General features: G+C 51.4%; 10 protein-coding genes across 10 annotated transcripts; 4 read left to right on the plus strand and 6 right to left on the minus strand.

Annotated features, from left to right (window-relative positions):
- Positions 1–126: 126 nt before the first annotated feature.
- On the minus strand, positions 127–1,375 carry IAQ61_001950 (uncharacterized protein; the record flags this gene model as incomplete). Its single annotated transcript, XM_066095335.1, has 4 exons — positions 127–155; positions 219–226; positions 282–922; positions 1,088–1,375. The coding sequence occupies 4 exons, from the start codon at positions 1,373–1,375 to the stop codon at positions 127–129; spliced, it is 966 nt and encodes a 321-aa protein (XP_065954819.1).
- Positions 1,376–2,792: 1,417 nt separating this feature from the next.
- IAQ61_001951 (uncharacterized protein) lies at positions 2,793–3,125 on the plus strand (the record flags this gene model as incomplete). The annotated part of the gene is made up of 2 exons (XM_003833761.2): positions 2,793–2,923; positions 2,979–3,125. Exons 1-2 carry the CDS (start codon positions 2,804–2,806, stop codon positions 3,123–3,125), a joined length of 267 nt encoding a protein of 88 aa, XP_003833809.2. The 5' UTR covers positions 2,793–2,803.
- Positions 3,126–3,197: 72 nt separating this feature from the next.
- IAQ61_001952 (uncharacterized protein) lies at positions 3,198–3,539 on the minus strand (the record flags this gene model as incomplete). The annotated part of the gene is made up of 1 exon (XM_066095336.1): positions 3,198–3,539. The coding sequence occupies one exon, from the start codon at positions 3,537–3,539 to the stop codon at positions 3,198–3,200; it is 342 nt and encodes a 113-aa protein (XP_065954820.1).
- A 5-nt stretch (positions 3,540–3,544) lies between these two features.
- IAQ61_001953 (uncharacterized protein) lies at positions 3,545–5,170 on the plus strand (the record flags this gene model as incomplete). Its single annotated transcript, XM_003833762.2, has 1 exon — positions 3,545–5,170. One exon carries the CDS (start codon positions 3,545–3,547, stop codon positions 5,168–5,170), a length of 1,626 nt encoding a protein of 541 aa, XP_003833810.2.
- A 545-nt stretch (positions 5,171–5,715) lies between these two features.
- On the minus strand, positions 5,716–6,828 carry IAQ61_001954 (uncharacterized protein; the record flags this gene model as incomplete). Its single annotated transcript, XM_003833763.2, has 3 exons — positions 5,716–5,814; positions 5,914–6,546; positions 6,616–6,828. 3 exons carry the CDS (start codon positions 6,826–6,828, stop codon positions 5,716–5,718), a joined length of 945 nt encoding a protein of 314 aa, XP_003833811.2.
- Positions 6,829–7,602: 774 nt separating this feature from the next.
- AMT16 (Phospho-2-dehydro-3-deoxyheptonate aldolase amt16) lies at positions 7,603–9,106 on the minus strand (the record flags this gene model as incomplete). Its single annotated transcript, XM_003833765.2, has 2 exons — positions 8,819–9,106; positions 7,603–8,724 (listed from the first exon to the last, which is right to left on the minus strand). Exons 1-2 carry the CDS (start codon positions 8,822–8,824, stop codon positions 7,603–7,605), a joined length of 1,128 nt encoding a protein of 375 aa, XP_003833813.1. The 5' UTR covers positions 8,825–9,106.
- A 344-nt stretch (positions 9,107–9,450) lies between these two features.
- Positions 9,451–10,319, plus strand: IAQ61_001956 (uncharacterized protein; the record flags this gene model as incomplete). Its single annotated transcript, XM_003833766.2, has 2 exons — positions 9,451–9,697; positions 9,763–10,319. 2 exons carry the CDS (start codon positions 9,451–9,453, stop codon positions 10,317–10,319), a joined length of 804 nt encoding a protein of 267 aa, XP_003833814.2.
- Positions 10,320–10,717: 398 nt separating this feature from the next.
- Positions 10,718–12,214, minus strand: IAQ61_001957 (uncharacterized protein; the record flags this gene model as incomplete). The annotated part of the gene is made up of 1 exon (XM_066095337.1): positions 10,718–12,214. The coding sequence occupies one exon, from the start codon at positions 12,212–12,214 to the stop codon at positions 10,718–10,720; it is 1,497 nt and encodes a 498-aa protein (XP_065954821.1).
- A 1,142-nt stretch (positions 12,215–13,356) lies between these two features.
- Positions 13,357–13,993, minus strand: LSM6 (U4/U6-U5 snRNP complex subunit lsm6; the record flags this gene model as incomplete). Its single annotated transcript, XM_066095338.1, has 5 exons — positions 13,357–13,385; positions 13,435–13,548; positions 13,600–13,758; positions 13,809–13,865; positions 13,939–13,993. 5 exons carry the CDS (start codon positions 13,991–13,993, stop codon positions 13,357–13,359), a joined length of 414 nt encoding a protein of 137 aa, XP_065954822.1.
- An 80-nt stretch (positions 13,994–14,073) lies between these two features.
- Positions 14,074–15,514, plus strand: IAQ61_001959 (uncharacterized protein; the record flags this gene model as incomplete). The annotated part of the gene is made up of 2 exons (XM_003833771.1): positions 14,074–15,225; positions 15,350–15,514. The coding sequence occupies 2 exons, from the start codon at positions 14,074–14,076 to the stop codon at positions 15,512–15,514; spliced, it is 1,317 nt and encodes a 438-aa protein (XP_003833819.1).
- Between the last annotated feature and the right edge of the window lie 182 nt (positions 15,515–15,696).

Raw genomic sequence — 15,696 nt, forward strand, 5'->3', positions numbered from 1 at the left:
GTGTCGCGGCTGGGAAATGCATTCGAACGCTTGAAACGACTTTCGGTGGATGTTACCAATCTAGAAAATTGTATAGCAGTTTATTGATGGACCGCAATGTTTTTATCATGGTACGAAATGATTAGGTCAACGTGTAAATATTTTATCAGAGCGCGCTGGTCCATAAATTGTTGGCTATGATGCTATCAACGTTGGAGTTGACATTTGTGCTACCGTACCACTAAACCTAAGAATGCAATTTCTCCGACGGTACCGAACGAACTCGTCGACTGTGAAGATACTCGTAGTCTGGTATGGCATCTTGAACGTGCTTCGCTAGAAGCTCGGCATCCTCCTCCCCAAACTCGGTCTTCCATTTGGCCTTTTCAGCTTCCAAAGTAAGACCTTGAGCTGTCAAACCGGGCAGGATACCCGTAGATGAGCAAATCTTGTCCAACATGATGGCCTTCATCGGGTGTGGCTCTTCCCTTGTGGCCCACTCATACTGGACAGAGTCTGGGTCCATTCCAGTCTCCAAGCAAAGTTGGCCAACAGCAGCCTTGTCAGTCATGATATCATCAGCATCAATGACTTTTGGCTGTGTCTCTTCTCCTTGCTTCAGATACCAGTCGTACAGTTCGCGCGAAAATCGCAGCGATGCTGTGGCTCTTACTCTGCGGTCAAAACCTTTCGAGGCCCCGGCCTTGATCTGAGAACGTAGCATAGATGGGAACATTAGAATCGGGTGTCGTATTTGGAAGATTGGCTGCAAGGAGAGGAGGACGCTGTCAGGCAGACTGGAGACACTGGTATGAGCGTCCTGAGCCTCATCGGGATGATGCATGATGATCGGTGGCGGAGCACCTTTTTCTCCATAGACACTCTTGAGCAATGGGTATGGTCCCATGAAAATGACGTGTTCCTTAATGAAGACTTGCTTGCCCTGCAAGAAGCTGCGTTAGCGAATCCTATCGGAAGCGTGAGCGGGCACGCCATCGTGCGAGAATATTACGAGAGCGCCATGGAGCATGTATATCTATCACTCCGCGCCCTCTGCGCAACTTCATATTCTATCTTACAATTGCCAAATGGAGATTTGTGTACTTGCCTTGGACTCTGCATCTGCCATTTCTTCAAGCATCTTGCCGAAACATTTCTGAAATCCATCTTGGAGGGTCTTCCACTCGTCTTCGGACCAGTCGCTCCATGACTCTTTGTGGTTAAAGGATTCGAATATGGTGAAGCTTGCTTCAAAGATAAGGTAAGCCGAGTTCTGGAAACCTGGCTGATTTGCCATCATCGTCTGAAAAAGGTTCGACGCCGACCTTGGATGTGTAAGGAGGTACACTCCACGTCGCTTCGGCTTCGAGCTCGCATCATCGATTTTTCCTGGCATGTTGTGAGTGGGAGGGTGAGAGCTGCTGTTTTGTCCCGCTTTACATATACAAAGTGGTAAGGCCTACCCTCTTTTATCTTAAACGCTGGGGATCAACAACCCATGCCGTAGGATGAGCTGACAAACGCAAGACAAAAGTGTCAGCCTAACTGCGCCCCAGTGATATTTCGTTCTAGGAATGAAGGTGGTAAGGCAATCCACTTTGCCAATCCACTGTCACACCGACAGCCCGAAACATATCGTCCGAGCAGTCGTCCGGTTAAACGCTGCTACCTACCATATTAGATGACGACTCTCGTGTCATTACGTTCCTTATTTATCCAATCTCATGAAGCGTCATTGTGTTGAAAGTTAACAGGTGTACTCAGTACTAATTACCTAAGTGGTGATGCAAGGGCCCCCACAGGTTTTACTTGGTATCACTAGACACTTCAGCTCGCATTGTGACTGAAGACGAACAAGAAAGCTCCTCGATAGCAGCAACGATAACACCGAGTTCTGACGTTGTCATTAGCCAAACTTGGACAACTGCGCACATTGTGTTACACGAACTCCTGGTAGGCACCTACGCTGATCACGATACGCTACGCTCTACAAATGCTCTGACCCATGGCTGAAGATTTAAATTCAAAGACTACGGCAAGCCGCATCCTTGGGTATGCACCACTCTACAGCTTTCTTAACTACTATCTGTAGCGCACGGGAGTATTGCTTGTTCGCAACGTCGGCACATTGCAAAGCATCGAAACAATCGAAGATCAGCAGAGCTAAATCCTCATTTTCAGGCCACTCATTGGTGCTCACTTCCCACCACGCTAGGCATTGCTCACGACTCAAAAGTCAAACCAGCTCAAACAGACGCCACCACCAAAGAAAAGAAAAGAAAAGATGGTAACATAATTCGCTGCTAAATCGTGTCAGAGCTAGGTAATTGTCACAATCAGCACGGCATGTGTAGGTGGAATATCTTACCAAAGCTTCAGGTTGTAGAAGAGGTCCCTATCCGTCTTGTCCTACTCTTACACCAACGCGCTGTGTACCGTAAGCTTGGACGCGTGTGCATACACGAGATGTTTGCTGACGTTCCAGCCTAGGATTACGCGTGCATACTAGATATAATATGTGATGATATGTCAGGTTGTTCGCCTCCAACAATGTCGGAAGACTGTACCGATCAGACGTTGCAGTGGTCCCAAGATTGCCCAGTGTTCGGTATTTACCAGTACCGGTACGCCTTACACATGACTATGCGATCTCCATTTGCAGACTGCAGAACTTGACTCGCGTATCTCACATCCACGTGCGCATATCAACTCAGTTCTCACAACCGTTGCCACTGCAGTCTGCCACTGGAGGAGCTGAACAGTGGCGTTCTCACCGACTTCTTGGTCGGTGGCGTCGTGAGATGAATGGCAAGATGCATACTCCATGGATCGGCCAACGTCAGCGCTGCCCGCCCTGCCCTATGCGAGTAGCTACCCCGATCCAGCGCTCTTGGCCTCAAAACTGCACAATCGCCAGCCTTTCCTGGTCCGAGTCCAGATCGCCGTAAGCGAACTCTTAGAAAACACCTCATACGAGCGTAGTTACACCCCATATCTAGCATATAAGTCCCTTGGCTGCTGATCGAGAGACACTAGAGCTGGCTGCCTCTTCCACGAGCTCCACTAAATGTGCTGGTAATGGCAAGAAGATGTCTTTTATGGTCAGCACTAAAAGGCCGTTGCATGTCGAATTACATACCTGCTAGACTACTCGAGCCTCTATCCCGTTTACCACTAGACGTGACTAAGCTAATGCTGAACAGTCACCTTCTCTATCCTCAAATCAGCAATCCTCTAGCCCATTTCCAGTATAAAACAAGGATTAACGAACCGTGCAAGACAACATACACACCAACTTTGCGGCCTCGACCCTCGACACCAACACAGTCTTCATTGGTGGCTCCAATGCAAGGCATACAGGATCCTCGAGATGGCATCCCAGTAGCGGCACCTAGGCGTTGTAGACCTGGGAAGGCTAATCTAACATCGCGTTGTGCCTTCTTTCCGAACCTCTCCAAAATTTTGACTATAAAGTCGATAGACCATGCATCTTTTCCTTTTACTCCAACCGTCTTCCTGCACAACCTAGCATTTTCCTTGCTTCGCTTCTTCGACTGCATTCACCATGCGGTTCCCTCACACCCTCCCCACCCTCCTCTTCGCCTGCACCTCTCTGGCCTCTGCCCGTATTTCCCCTTACTCTTCCTCCTCCCCTTCCAACAGCAACTTTGCTCTCCAACGCCGCCAAGCTCCAAACGCAACATGGCCGCACCAAAGTTTCTATACGGAACCTGATTTCTTGCCTCCCATTCTAGAAATCACCCGTCACGGCCCCAGCAGTCCTAACCCGCTCTTCTTCGCGGTCAACTGCGCAGCCTGCCCTCAGGAGGCCGCCACCATCTTTTCCCCTGATGGCGAACTAATCTGGCAGTCCGATCCCTACACCCAATACCCCGCTACCAATTTTGGCCCGCAGCGTCTGAATGGGAAGCCCGTGCTCGTGTACAATATGGCCGTGGACGCACCGATTGTGGCATCCGGGGCTTTGACATATAGTGTCGTTCTCATCTTGGACGATTCGTATAATCTACTGCACAACATTTCAGTGTCGGATCCCACGTTTGTCTTTTCAGAGGGAAGTAAAACGACGTCGCTGATTGATGCTCATGAGGCTTATATCACGCCGTCGAACACTCTTCTCGTTCCCGGGTACAACATCACGCCCTGGGACTTGTCGCCCGTTGGCGGTCCAAAAGATGGTTGGCTGCTTGATTCGGTGGTGTACGAGGTGACCATCCCGGACGGCGAGATACTATGGAGCTGGAAATCCACCGACCACATTGGGATTAAAGATGCAGAGGTTCCATTGGACGCTCTTTACGGATGGGGCAACACCAGTCTCAACGCATGGGACTACTTCCACGTCAACAGCATCCAAGTCTGGGGCGAGGGCGACGAAGAGGGAATCCTCATCTCCGCACGCAACACCTACGACGTCCTCTTCATCAACAAAAAGACCGGCAACATAGAATGGCGCCTCCGCGGCAAAGGCGAGGGCGGAGATATCCCCTTGACTCCAGAAGGCCACTTTAGCTACCAACACGACGCCCGTCTCTGGAACCACAACGGCGACCTCCTCCTCAGCATCTTCGACAACAGCAACACCCTACCCCCACCCTGGCGCCCCTCAGAAGGCCACCTCTACACCCTGAACCCGGCAAACAAGTCCGCAACCCTAAAGACCACATACATGGACCACAACACAACCATTGCCGCCCAGTTTGGCGGCGCCATGCACATCAACTTTGAAGACGGATACGTCATCCTCGGCTACGGCAGCCAGCCCATAACCGAAGAGTACAATCTCAACGGCACCATGCTCGCGAGTTGGCGTTTCGGCGCCCCAGCACCAGACTTTGGCATCCCTGGTATTGCAAACTACCGGACGTACAAGAGCGAGTGGAAGGGCTATCCCACCTCGCTGCCCGCAGTCAAGGCGTGCAAGTCCGCAACCGGTACGGATGTGTATGTGAGTTGGAACGGGGCGACGGAAGTCCAGGCTTGGACGGTGTTTGCCGGACACGACGAGGCGGGATTGTTGGAGAGTGTTTCGGCGCCCAAGACTGGGTTTGAGACGAAGATTAGGGTGGATGGGGGTGTGGGGATGGTTAGGGTGAAGGCGGTGGGGAGGGCAGATGATGAGAGGTTTGTTGCGCAGAGTTCGGAGGCTGTTGTAGTGCAGGAGTGTTGAGGGGGTTGGGTGGGGGTGATGTGTGGTGGGGAGTGCAAAACAGAAAAGGAAATGAGAATGTAGGGATTATTGTAGGCGGATCTTTGTGTTGGATTCTTGTTGGAATTTATAGATGAGTTCTGCAAGATGATTGAAATCTTTTCTAGCTCATTGTTGAGATTGATACGTGACAAATTGTTCAAGTCGAAAGGCTATGCAGTCAGATCATCCCGAAATTGTGTGATATCCGCATCAGTCCAACGTTCAACGGTCCAGTGTCCAAGGGACAAATGCTACAATCCATGCAACAATACCACATATCAGTCCATCTATTGGACATCAAACATTATACAAAAATCCAACAGTACCAGCTAGCTACCTAGCAAGTTTACATTAGCTCCTCTACACACTATATATTTCTCTGCAATCGGCCTAGTCCAACATCCTTGCAAGCCAATATTTCATCAATGTGCATTGTTACAACGCCTCGTCTACTTATCATGCTACATAGCCATCCATCATACCACATAAACGGCAGGCCAACGCCCGCCCTAACCCAGGATATTTTACCTCTGATTCGACGAACTCGCAGACGAATTCCGTACTGGCAGCGGAACAGGCCCCACACAATCCAGCGTGGGCGATGTCGCATTTGCGCCAGGAACCTGCGAAGAAAGGAAAAAAACAGATGTCAGCATGGTTTCACCTATCGTGAAAATGCGAGGTTTCACTCTCTCCGGTTCTGCGGGGGTTAAACAACTCACGTTATGAACGGGGCCATAGGGATCCCAGTTTGGATTTGTGTGTGGCGCATACTCGATGACATTGGTCATATAATTCAGCGCGCCCTCCTTGCCGTAGAACTGGCCGAGGAATTCGTACATCATATCGATGCTACTAGCCATGCCACTGCTCGTCCAGATCTTGCCGTCTGCGACCCATCTCGCCTGCGTGACCCAATTGACGTCCTTGCCGTACGGGGTGATCCACGTCCAGCCGCTCTTGTTCGTCGTCGCTTTCTTGCCGTTGAGGAGGCCGGAGCGTGCGAGATGGGTGACGCCAAAGGAGACGCCGAGAAGGTACTCTGCGCAGTCGAAGCGGGCGTTGAGAAAGTCCTCGATGATCGTGCTGTTACCGAGTGTGGCGTTGAGGACGCCGGTGCCCCCGGGGACGATGATGATGTCGAGGTCTGGTGCGTTGCTGAAGGTGTGGGTTGCGAGCATGGAGCCGCCGACGACTTGGTCGTAGCTGGCGCCGAGATGAGTGGCATAGCGGGCGTGGACGGGACCGGTTTTGTAGGAGATTGTGGAGAGGTTCATGGGGAAGAAGACGGACATTTGGGTGATCCATTCCAATGGACCCCAGACGTCGAGGCCTTCGAAACCGTCGAAGATGACCTTTTTAATGCATGTTAACTGAGAGTTCTGAGTGGCACGGTGAGTACTAAGACATGGACTATTTCATACATAGCCGACGGATATCGTCCTGTTCCTGTTGATAGCTTGCTGTTGTGTAATGTTCAGACCGGAAGCCAACGACGAGGAGAGGAGCGGCCAGAAGAGCAAGGATTTCAGAATCTTAGAGACCAACATTTTGACATTCAACTCTCTGTAGTCTTGTACAAACGCTGCAAGGTGATCTGGCCAGCTCTGCAAAGCTACCTGCGGGACCCAGTTCATATCTAAGAGCCAATGCAATTTTTGTACCACAGTGAATTTTCCCTAATAGAGAGATGCAAGAGCAAGTTGATGGTTCAGACTGCCTGTTCTGACGGCCGATCGAATCCTTTTGCTCATGCGAGGTGATTTGAGAAGGTTGTGGCTGTGCCACTGCAGGACGTAAGCCCATGTTAGCATGCTGATTCGTGATCCCCGGCGTGTGGATAGGTAGCCAAGGGTCATAGCTCTGTGGGACCCTGTGCTTTCATCTCTCGGGAGCAATGCATACCATGTAAAAGTTGGCTGGCCCAAGATGTTGACCTGCGACTTTGGCTACGAGGCCAAAAAGTTGAGCAGAAAAGCGTACTTTATTCCCTGCACGCGGGACGGGACGAGGATGAGCGGTGCGGCGTTTCGCTAAAGCACTTGCGTGGGGTGCTGAAACCTGAGGCTGCTGGCGGACGACAGGAAGCGCAGCGATGGAGAAGGACGATCCTGCCCAGCAACAAACATGATTATGTCCGCCAAGGCTCGTACCGAACCTAGGTAGCATGAGTCGCTGCTTGCTCGAGTACATAGCTGCTACTAAGGGTATTAGTATGAATTGTTAGCGAGTTGATATTTCCATGCTCATGCTCTAGTCTGCCGCGAACCACGTGCTTGTGAAGAAGGGATGCAATGATCCCAGCATGTATTACGATCTTTTGCTCTATCCAAGTCCTTTAAACGCCCGATCTTGGCCGCATACCGCGGCAAAAAGAATCATTACTACAAGACAGCAAAAGCAATAAACTTTTAGTTGGTGCCGTTCTGGTTGCTGCGCAACGCCCTGCGCTTCGCTACAGCCTGAGCGAGCTCCTCGAGAACATCGAGCGTCATGTCCCAGTCGATACACGCATCCGTGATACTGACACCGTATTTCAGGCCAGCCTTGCCCTCTGCGGGCACCTTTTGTGTGCCGGCATTGATGTTGCTCTCAATCATCACGCCCATGATGGCTGTTTCGCCAGCCGCGATTTGTTCGGCCAGGGCATGTGCAACCTTGGGCTGGTTCAGATGGTTCTTTTCCGAGTTACCATGGCTGCAGTCGACCATTAAGCGCGAGTTGAGGCCCTTGGATTCAAGCTTCTCGCGCGCCTCCTTGATGCTCTTGGCATCGAAGTTTGTGCCCCTTTTTCCACCGCGGAGGATGACGAAGCAGTCGTCGTTGCCAATGGTGCCGACGATGGCGACAACACCAGGCTTGGTGACGGAGAGGAAGTGATGCGGGTGCTTGACCGAGCCAATGGCATCGACTGCCACGTCCAGGCTGCCATCTGTGCCGTTCTTGAAGCCGACAGGAAAGGAGAGACCAGAGGCAAGTTCACGGTGCAGCTGCGACTCGGTCGTCCTAGCACCAATGGCACCCACGCTCAGCATGTCAGCCAGGAACTGGGGAGAGATGGTATCGAGCATCTCGCTGGCCAGCGGCATGCCCTTTTCCGTCAAGTCGACAAAGAGCTGTCTCGAGATGCGCAGGCCCTTGTTGATCTTGAAGCTGTTGTCGATGTCGGGGTCGTTGATCAGACCCTTCCAGCCGACTGTGGTGCGGGGCTTCTCCAGGTAGGAGCGCATGACGATGAGGAGATCATCCTGGTACTTCTCCTTGACCTTCATCAGCCGGTCGCAGTATTCGAGCGCGGCTGCGGGGTCATGGATGGAGCAGGGGCCGATGACGACGAGCAAGCGACCGTTGGCGTCCTTGGCCTGCACCACCTCGACTGTCTCATTGCGGCCCTTGAGCACCGTCTCTCTCGACTTTGGTGTCTGGGGGATCTCGCTCTGCAGCAGATCGGGCGGGGTGAGTGGGTTGTAGCCACGGATGCGCCAATCTTCCGAGTTTTGGGGGTCGCCGACCGCTGGGTTCGCAATGTGGAACTGGCTGTTGTTAGGAGGATGGGAACGACAGGTTGGTTGCAGCTTTCAGGCTTTGGGGCTGGCGATGGGTGGTGGTGTGGAGTCATGTACTCACAGACATGGCGGCTGACTCTGAATGTCAGTGAGGAGGAAGGTACGTTTGAGCTGTCCCAGGGAGAGATGAATGCTATAGGAGAAGAGCTTTTTGCTGGTGCAGAGAAGAAAGAGAAACAGTCACAGCCACGGTCGACAATAGAGATGCCGGGCTGCGTCTTTATTTGCAAGACGCGCCGAATGCTGGATGAGTCGAATGTTTTTGGCTTTTGGCAGCGGAGTCGGCGATGCTGTGATTGGCTGGTGCGGAGTTTTGCAGCAGCCTTCGCTTGCTGTGTGGGGGGTTTCTATTCACTCCAAGTCGGCCGTCTAGGCGTCTGGACTGCTCACCACACTCTCCACCATGGCATTTCTCCCTTTCTCCCTTTCTCTCTTTCTCCCCTTCTCCCCTGCTCCCCTTCTCCCTTTGCACTCTTGTACTTCTTCCAAATCCTCGTACACCACACATGCACTCCCATCCTTGGACTCATCCTGCACCGATCCGTGCCGGCATCCTCGGCTTGGTTCGGGTAGACTTGACATGCCCATGGCGAAACCCTCCTAGGCCACCAAGTCTCCCCTTCAAACTACGATGAGCTCTGCACCGTCGCCGCTGCAATCAAGGATGAATGCGACAAACGCAGACTAGGCATCATGATGCTGCAGCCTTTTGCAAACTTCGAGGGCTGGCCCGAGGCTTCCAATGAACGCAAAGATGCGCTTGAACGAGCAGCAGGTTGGATTCGTATAATGCAAGCCTGTGGGACGGATATGCTGCAGGTTGGAAGTACAGACTCCCCGTTGGAAAAACTGGATAAAAACAAGGTGGTAGAGGATTTGAGAGGATTGTGTGACATGCTCAAAGAGCATGGATTCAGGTTGGCTTACGAGAACTGGTGCTGTATGTGATACCTCCATGTACTCATCCACAGACGTTCTTAAGATCTAAACGAAAAAACAAATCAGGGTCAACTCACGCGCCCAACTGGCGCGACGTCTGGACCATCGTACAAGCCGTCGACCGCCCCAACATCGGCCTCTGCCTCGACACCTTCCAGACCGCCGGCGGCGAATGGGCAGACCCGCGCACTGCGTCTGGTCTCATCGAAGCCGTCTCCAAATCCGAACTGGATTCCCGCTTCCAAAAATCCCTCGACGAGCTCAGCGCCACCATTCCAAAAGACAAAGTCTACCTCCTTCAAATCAGCGACGCCTATAAAGTGCCCCAACCTCTCAAAGACGAACGTGACGAGTCGGGCCTCTTGCCGCGAGCCCGCTGGAGCCATGATTTCAGACCACTGCCGTATAATGGCGGATATCTGCCTGTCGTGGATGTAGCGACTGCCGTGTTGAAGACGGGGTTTAGAAGCTGGTTTAGCTACGAGGTCTTTGATGGCGGATCGGATGGGAAGCAGAAGCATGTGGATATATTGGCATATGCGGTCGCGGCCAGAAATGTGCATGCGAGATTGTTGAGGGAGTGTGCGGGGTTAACGCTGGATGAGAGGGCTGCTAATAGGTGAAAGTCTTTGAGATTGCGACTTGTAAGCGATCATCACACTGTATCGAGAGAGAGTTTTTGCATCGTAGTGGTTTACGAGGAGCTTTATGTGAGGGATTGCAAGTTCGGTTTGACGTAGTCAAGTATACATGTGAGGACACGACGAGATTACAAGGACCAAAAACCCAATGGAAAAAAAGACAAAGAATCAAAAAATAAACACAGAAACAAAACACACAACCACCAATTCATAGCAACCTCACACCATCACCCCAACCCCCACCCCAACCAAAACCTCACCAAAAACTACCAACCCCACCGTCCTCGTCGCAAAACCCCTCATCCCGCTCGTCCGCGTCAATCCAGCGCGCGTCTCAGCACTAAAGCGCAGATTCACATCAGCAAGACGGCGCATGCAGATTAGCAGTTTTGACCGGGGTAGGGGCACCGAGTTGTACTTGTCGAATAGTCTTTGTTGTTGTCGTCGTTGTTATCGTTGCTGTCATTGTTGTCGTTGTTGTCGTTGTTGTCCGTAGCAGCAGGAGGCGACAGCGCGGGGATACTTGTCATGGTTCTTGTGAGGAGTGTTGTTTTGGCGGGACCGCAGTAGATGTTTGGGTAGGGGTAGGGACAGTGTGGGTTTGGGGTTAGGAGGGTGGTGATGATGATGTGGGTTGGGGAGTCCGTGGGAGAGTTTGTGGGAGAGGATTTAGAGGAGGGTGGTGATGGTGGAGATTTTGGCCGAGTGGTTGTGGGGTTCGGTGGTTTGAAGCTACTGGTAGGAGGTTTTGTGGAGGGTGATGGGGTGGGAGAGAGGCGCTGTCGGGTTTTAGTAATGAGGATGGTTTTTTTACTTGTTCGTGGTGTGGCGTCTTCTTCTTCATTCTTGTCTTCGCCTGCGTCGGGGTAGTTTGTGACGCGGGCTGGACTTACGACTACGCTGTCTGCATTGTCTGAATCCTGCTTGCCGGGTAGTCCGTCTAGGGTGTTGGGCAAAATAGCGGCGAGATCGCCATGTTCCACTTCCACGTTGTTAGCACCGTGTTTGTGGTATGACCAGGTCCCGTGTTCGATTGTAGTGTTGATGACCGTGGGCCCAGCACGCGGTAGCACGTGGGCAATATCCTGATGAATGTCGCGCTCGGGTTTGATTCCAACACTTTGGCCCAGGCGGCCTGTATAATTCATTGCCTTTGCTGCAACTGGCAGATGTGTAGGTACAACTACAATCGCTGGAGTCGATGGATGAATAGGTACAATCACAACCGCCGGAGTCGATGGATGAGTAGGCACCGCCACAAACCCCAGACTGGAAGGATGCACAGGCACCACCACAATCGCCGTCGTCTCCACAGACACAGTCGCAACCCTCGACGTCGATGCATAAATTGCAGATCCAGCCCCTGTAGACGGCGGAATAGAAGTACGTCCTAGGCTTGGTTTCCCCGTCCCTACGATCCGGCATTTGGAGCAACTCGTCCGCGAAGGAGCATAACTGAATTTCGGAAGGTGAGAAAGAGCAGGCGTAGCACTGACGGAAGCTGCAGGCCTGGATTGAGGCTGGCTAGAAGGAGCGGGCCAGTTGAAGACGCCAGTGCCATGGATGGAAGAGGAATCGAGTCTAACTGAACTTTGAGCTGGTATTGTACTGTGATATGTATCAGTGCTACTACTTGTGGTAGTGTTCAGAGTTGTGGTTACAACAACTTCTGAGGTTTGGGTGAAATTCCATCCACCGGGTGGTGCTGTGCTAGTGTTCGGTTGAACATAGACGGTACTATATTCAGTAACATGAACGTGTTCAACGCGGTTACTAAGCCCTCCACCGGATATTTCTGTGTCGTTACGCGAGAGGAGGGCACCCTGAATGAGGGTTGTGGAGAAAGCTAAAATGGTGAGATTGTATAACAACTTCATATCTGTGAGTGAAGCTCAATGGGAGCTGCGTTAAGTTGTGGTATGTATAGTAGGATCGAATACAAGTTATGAAGTCTGAATACGTGTAAACTAGGTACGAGTATTGATTAATATGAACTTTGATGGGAAGAACATTCATGCATTCTGGCAATAATAGTATCACAACAGAGTCGAACGCCTTGCCGGTCATGATTATTTGCATTCAAATACATTGTGTAAGGATTCGAAGGACCCTAGCGCTGCGCAGTGCAGAGGACAACGAATTTGCGCTGCTGGGAAAACAAAGCAGATTGCGAATGAAAGAGATGAAACAGTGGCAATGCGGACGGAGTGGATAAAGAATTCAAAAATATCACTACAACATAAAGGAAATATGAAACTCCAGTCGTGCGTGAGTCAGCAGTAATCCCATTGTAAAAGTACGTACGAGTGAACGCCATCATGCCTGTATCTTCTCGGTACGGCCTGCTATATCTCAGGGTTTGTCCTGATAAGCTCATTAATAATGATAGCGCTCATACTACTCTTGAGTAGATTTTTGCGTTCCTGATCCTCAACTGAAGATACCAGCTGGTTTGTGATTGTAAGCTGCCCCGACTCAGTCTTCTCGTCGAGAAGCGATGGCTTGATGAATATGCACAATACCTGTTTCAGGCCGATTTGGAAAGACTCCTTATGAATGGTAGCGGTTGGATCGCTCGCTCTTGGTCGTGTAATATATAAGAGAGTGTGCTGAACGCGTATAGACTTCTCCGCTGCTAGGGGGCTCACCGTGAAAGTGAAAGCATACACGGTTGTACTACCGGAATGCATCTGAATATTTGTACTAAGAAAATGATGAACTGAGAAAGGCATATATAGAATGATAAGAGTGTAATAGACGCATTGAGAATAGGGAGATCGTGCGTGGATAGTCTACTGTCTTGGTACTATGCAAAAACTTCTCTCTGGTAATGCAAGTTTTACTCGGTGGGCCTTGAGTACATCTATTTGTGGCCAGGTTCGGCGGAAGGTGAGGCACGACTCCAACTCTCGTGCATCTAGGAAGTCGCAACTTTGCAAGCTCAGTGGGCCTTTATATATAATAGACCAGACTTCATGTATCGTAACCCACATGCGTTAATACTCAATTACACTCACAATCAGGCGTTGTCTGCACAGATGTATGTGACTATGGGCAGTTTTAGTACAAGCGTGGAAGCCGAAGGGGAGTTAAATACCGTTGTTGCCACGAACAAAAGCATCCCCCCAGTTGCGTGTCACTCTTCCTTCTGAGACTTCTCTGCATCGCTCAAGTGCAATGTTCATATAGCCGTCGACTGATTGAAGTTCTCCTATCCTTGAGGTCAGACATGAGAATGTGACTTGGGCACGTGCAAGCACACCTTTGTAAATGATGCCCGAGTTGAGCTTCACCGTGACAGGAGCGCCAATGATCTCACTAAGAAAGCCACTGGGATCTCTCGAATCGCCAGCAGCTTCAGCGCCTGGGCTTTCGCCGTTTGTAGACATTTTAGATGGAGCTTTGATATGGCAATGCAGGACTACGAATTGTTAGCAACGACCAGAGTAGAGTAGAGCTACAAGAGCTTACCTGGGTATCGATGGAATCGAGCGGTGGTTGTGGTGTCGAGATTCGTGCTATGTGATGCTGAGTGGAGAGCACTGTGCCACTAAATGCCCAGCCTGGTGGTGGGTGAAGTGAAGTCGAAGGGTGCACGGACCACAATGTAACTCGGATGGCGCAAAACGTGACCGCGCGTTGGTGGTGCCCCACATGACTTTACGCGGGCGCGGGCACAACCACTTGACCTCTGACCTCGCCCCGGACTGCCGCGATTTGACGAATCACGTCTGCAATGGCAGAACCTCCTCCCACCACTACCGCACCGAAGAAACGGTCCTTGTTCAAGCGCGCAGCTTGGCAGGATGCCCCGAAGAAAGAGGATGAGGACATGTTTAGCCATTCGAACGAGTTCAAGGACATTGTCGCAGAACAAGACAGGCTGCGGGAAGAGGACAAGAGGAGGGAAGAAACAGAGGCCAAGCAAAGGAAAACATCAGTGCCTCGCGAAAGCAAAAGTAAACGACGGAGGATATGTACCGAAGACGAGAAGCCTGTAATACCCGAAAGCGAGTCTGGCAGTCCTGTGAGAGCGACGAGACGTAGTAGAACCCCCCTACCTCCCGCTTCAGACTCGCTCGCTGCAAGATACGACTCCCTCGCCAAATCGACATCGGAAGGCTCAACGGGTCGCAGAGAACCTCTTATCATCAGTCTGAGTGATGACGACGACGACGACGACGATAAAGGCGCTGTGAACGGATACGTCGCATTACGGCAAGCAGAAACGCAAAATACCTTGGGTGTGCGTCCCTCGGGACGGCCTGCTGTGGACAACGACGAGGAAGTTGAGGAAGTCCTGGACCCCGCCCTAGCAGCGCTCCAAGCCAGAGCTCGTCAGAGGGCCCTAGAACGGACAAATTCCGCTGGCACACCAGCGCCAGAAGGCGAGCCCACCAGGATCCCGGTTTCCCAATTGTTCATTGACCCCGAGATACCCGATGCGGATCCGCTCATGGTCAAAGTACGGATAAACAGCACGATTGAGAAACCACGAAAAGCCTGGTGTGAGAGACAAGGATACAGTCCTGACGTGACCCGAGGAATCTTCTTCACGTGGAAAGGGACACGGTTATTTGACAGCACGACAATCAAGCGACTGGGCATCCAGGTCGATGAGCGCGGGAATGTTTCTGTAGATGGCGATACAACCCTGTATGATGAAGACAATATACCAAAAATCCACGTCAAAGCATGGACCGAGGAAGTATTCATGCAAAGAAAGAGGGAAGAAGCGGCAGAAGCGGCGGCAAAGAAGACGGCAGCGGAAGCGCCCCTAGAGGCTGAGCAGCGGACCCTAACGCCAGAACCAGAGCCAGTGACCGCTAGAGTCCGCCTCGTGTTGAAGATCAGTAGTAAAGACGACTTCCGTTTGACTGTGAAGCCGGTACGTAGAATCTCCTTCTCCTTGCGCTCTCCTCACAGGGCGCTTTGCATACACGGCGCCATTTCCCCCAAAGTCTCCAGTAGTACTATCGTCATGTCTCATCTACTAACAACTTCTAATCCAGGACACCACCTTTGAACACATCACAAGCGCTTACAAGTCGAAACTCAAAATCCAGAAAGATCAGCCAGTCACTCTTTATTTTGATGGAGAACGACTTTCGCCTTTAGATACAGTCGCCGATGCCGGCATTGAGGATCTGGACTCAATTGAAGTGCGTCTCAAGTGAATTGTTTCTGACGCTATCCTTCAGCAAGCCTGGGCGCTATATGCGCTAGCATTTGGGTTATGATCAGGATACCATGGACAACATTGTTTTGCAAGCACGGCACTGGGGCAACTCTGGTGCTGGCGTTGTACCTATCTGTAAAACCTATGCATATCAGGGAAAACAGCTTATCACGATGCAAC

This window comes from Plenodomus lingam (genome assembly GCF_022343315.1).
Source record: "Plenodomus lingam strain CAN1 chromosome Unknown contig_13, whole genome shotgun sequence".
Taxonomy (NCBI): domain Eukaryota; kingdom Fungi; phylum Ascomycota; class Dothideomycetes; order Pleosporales; family Leptosphaeriaceae; genus Plenodomus; species Plenodomus lingam.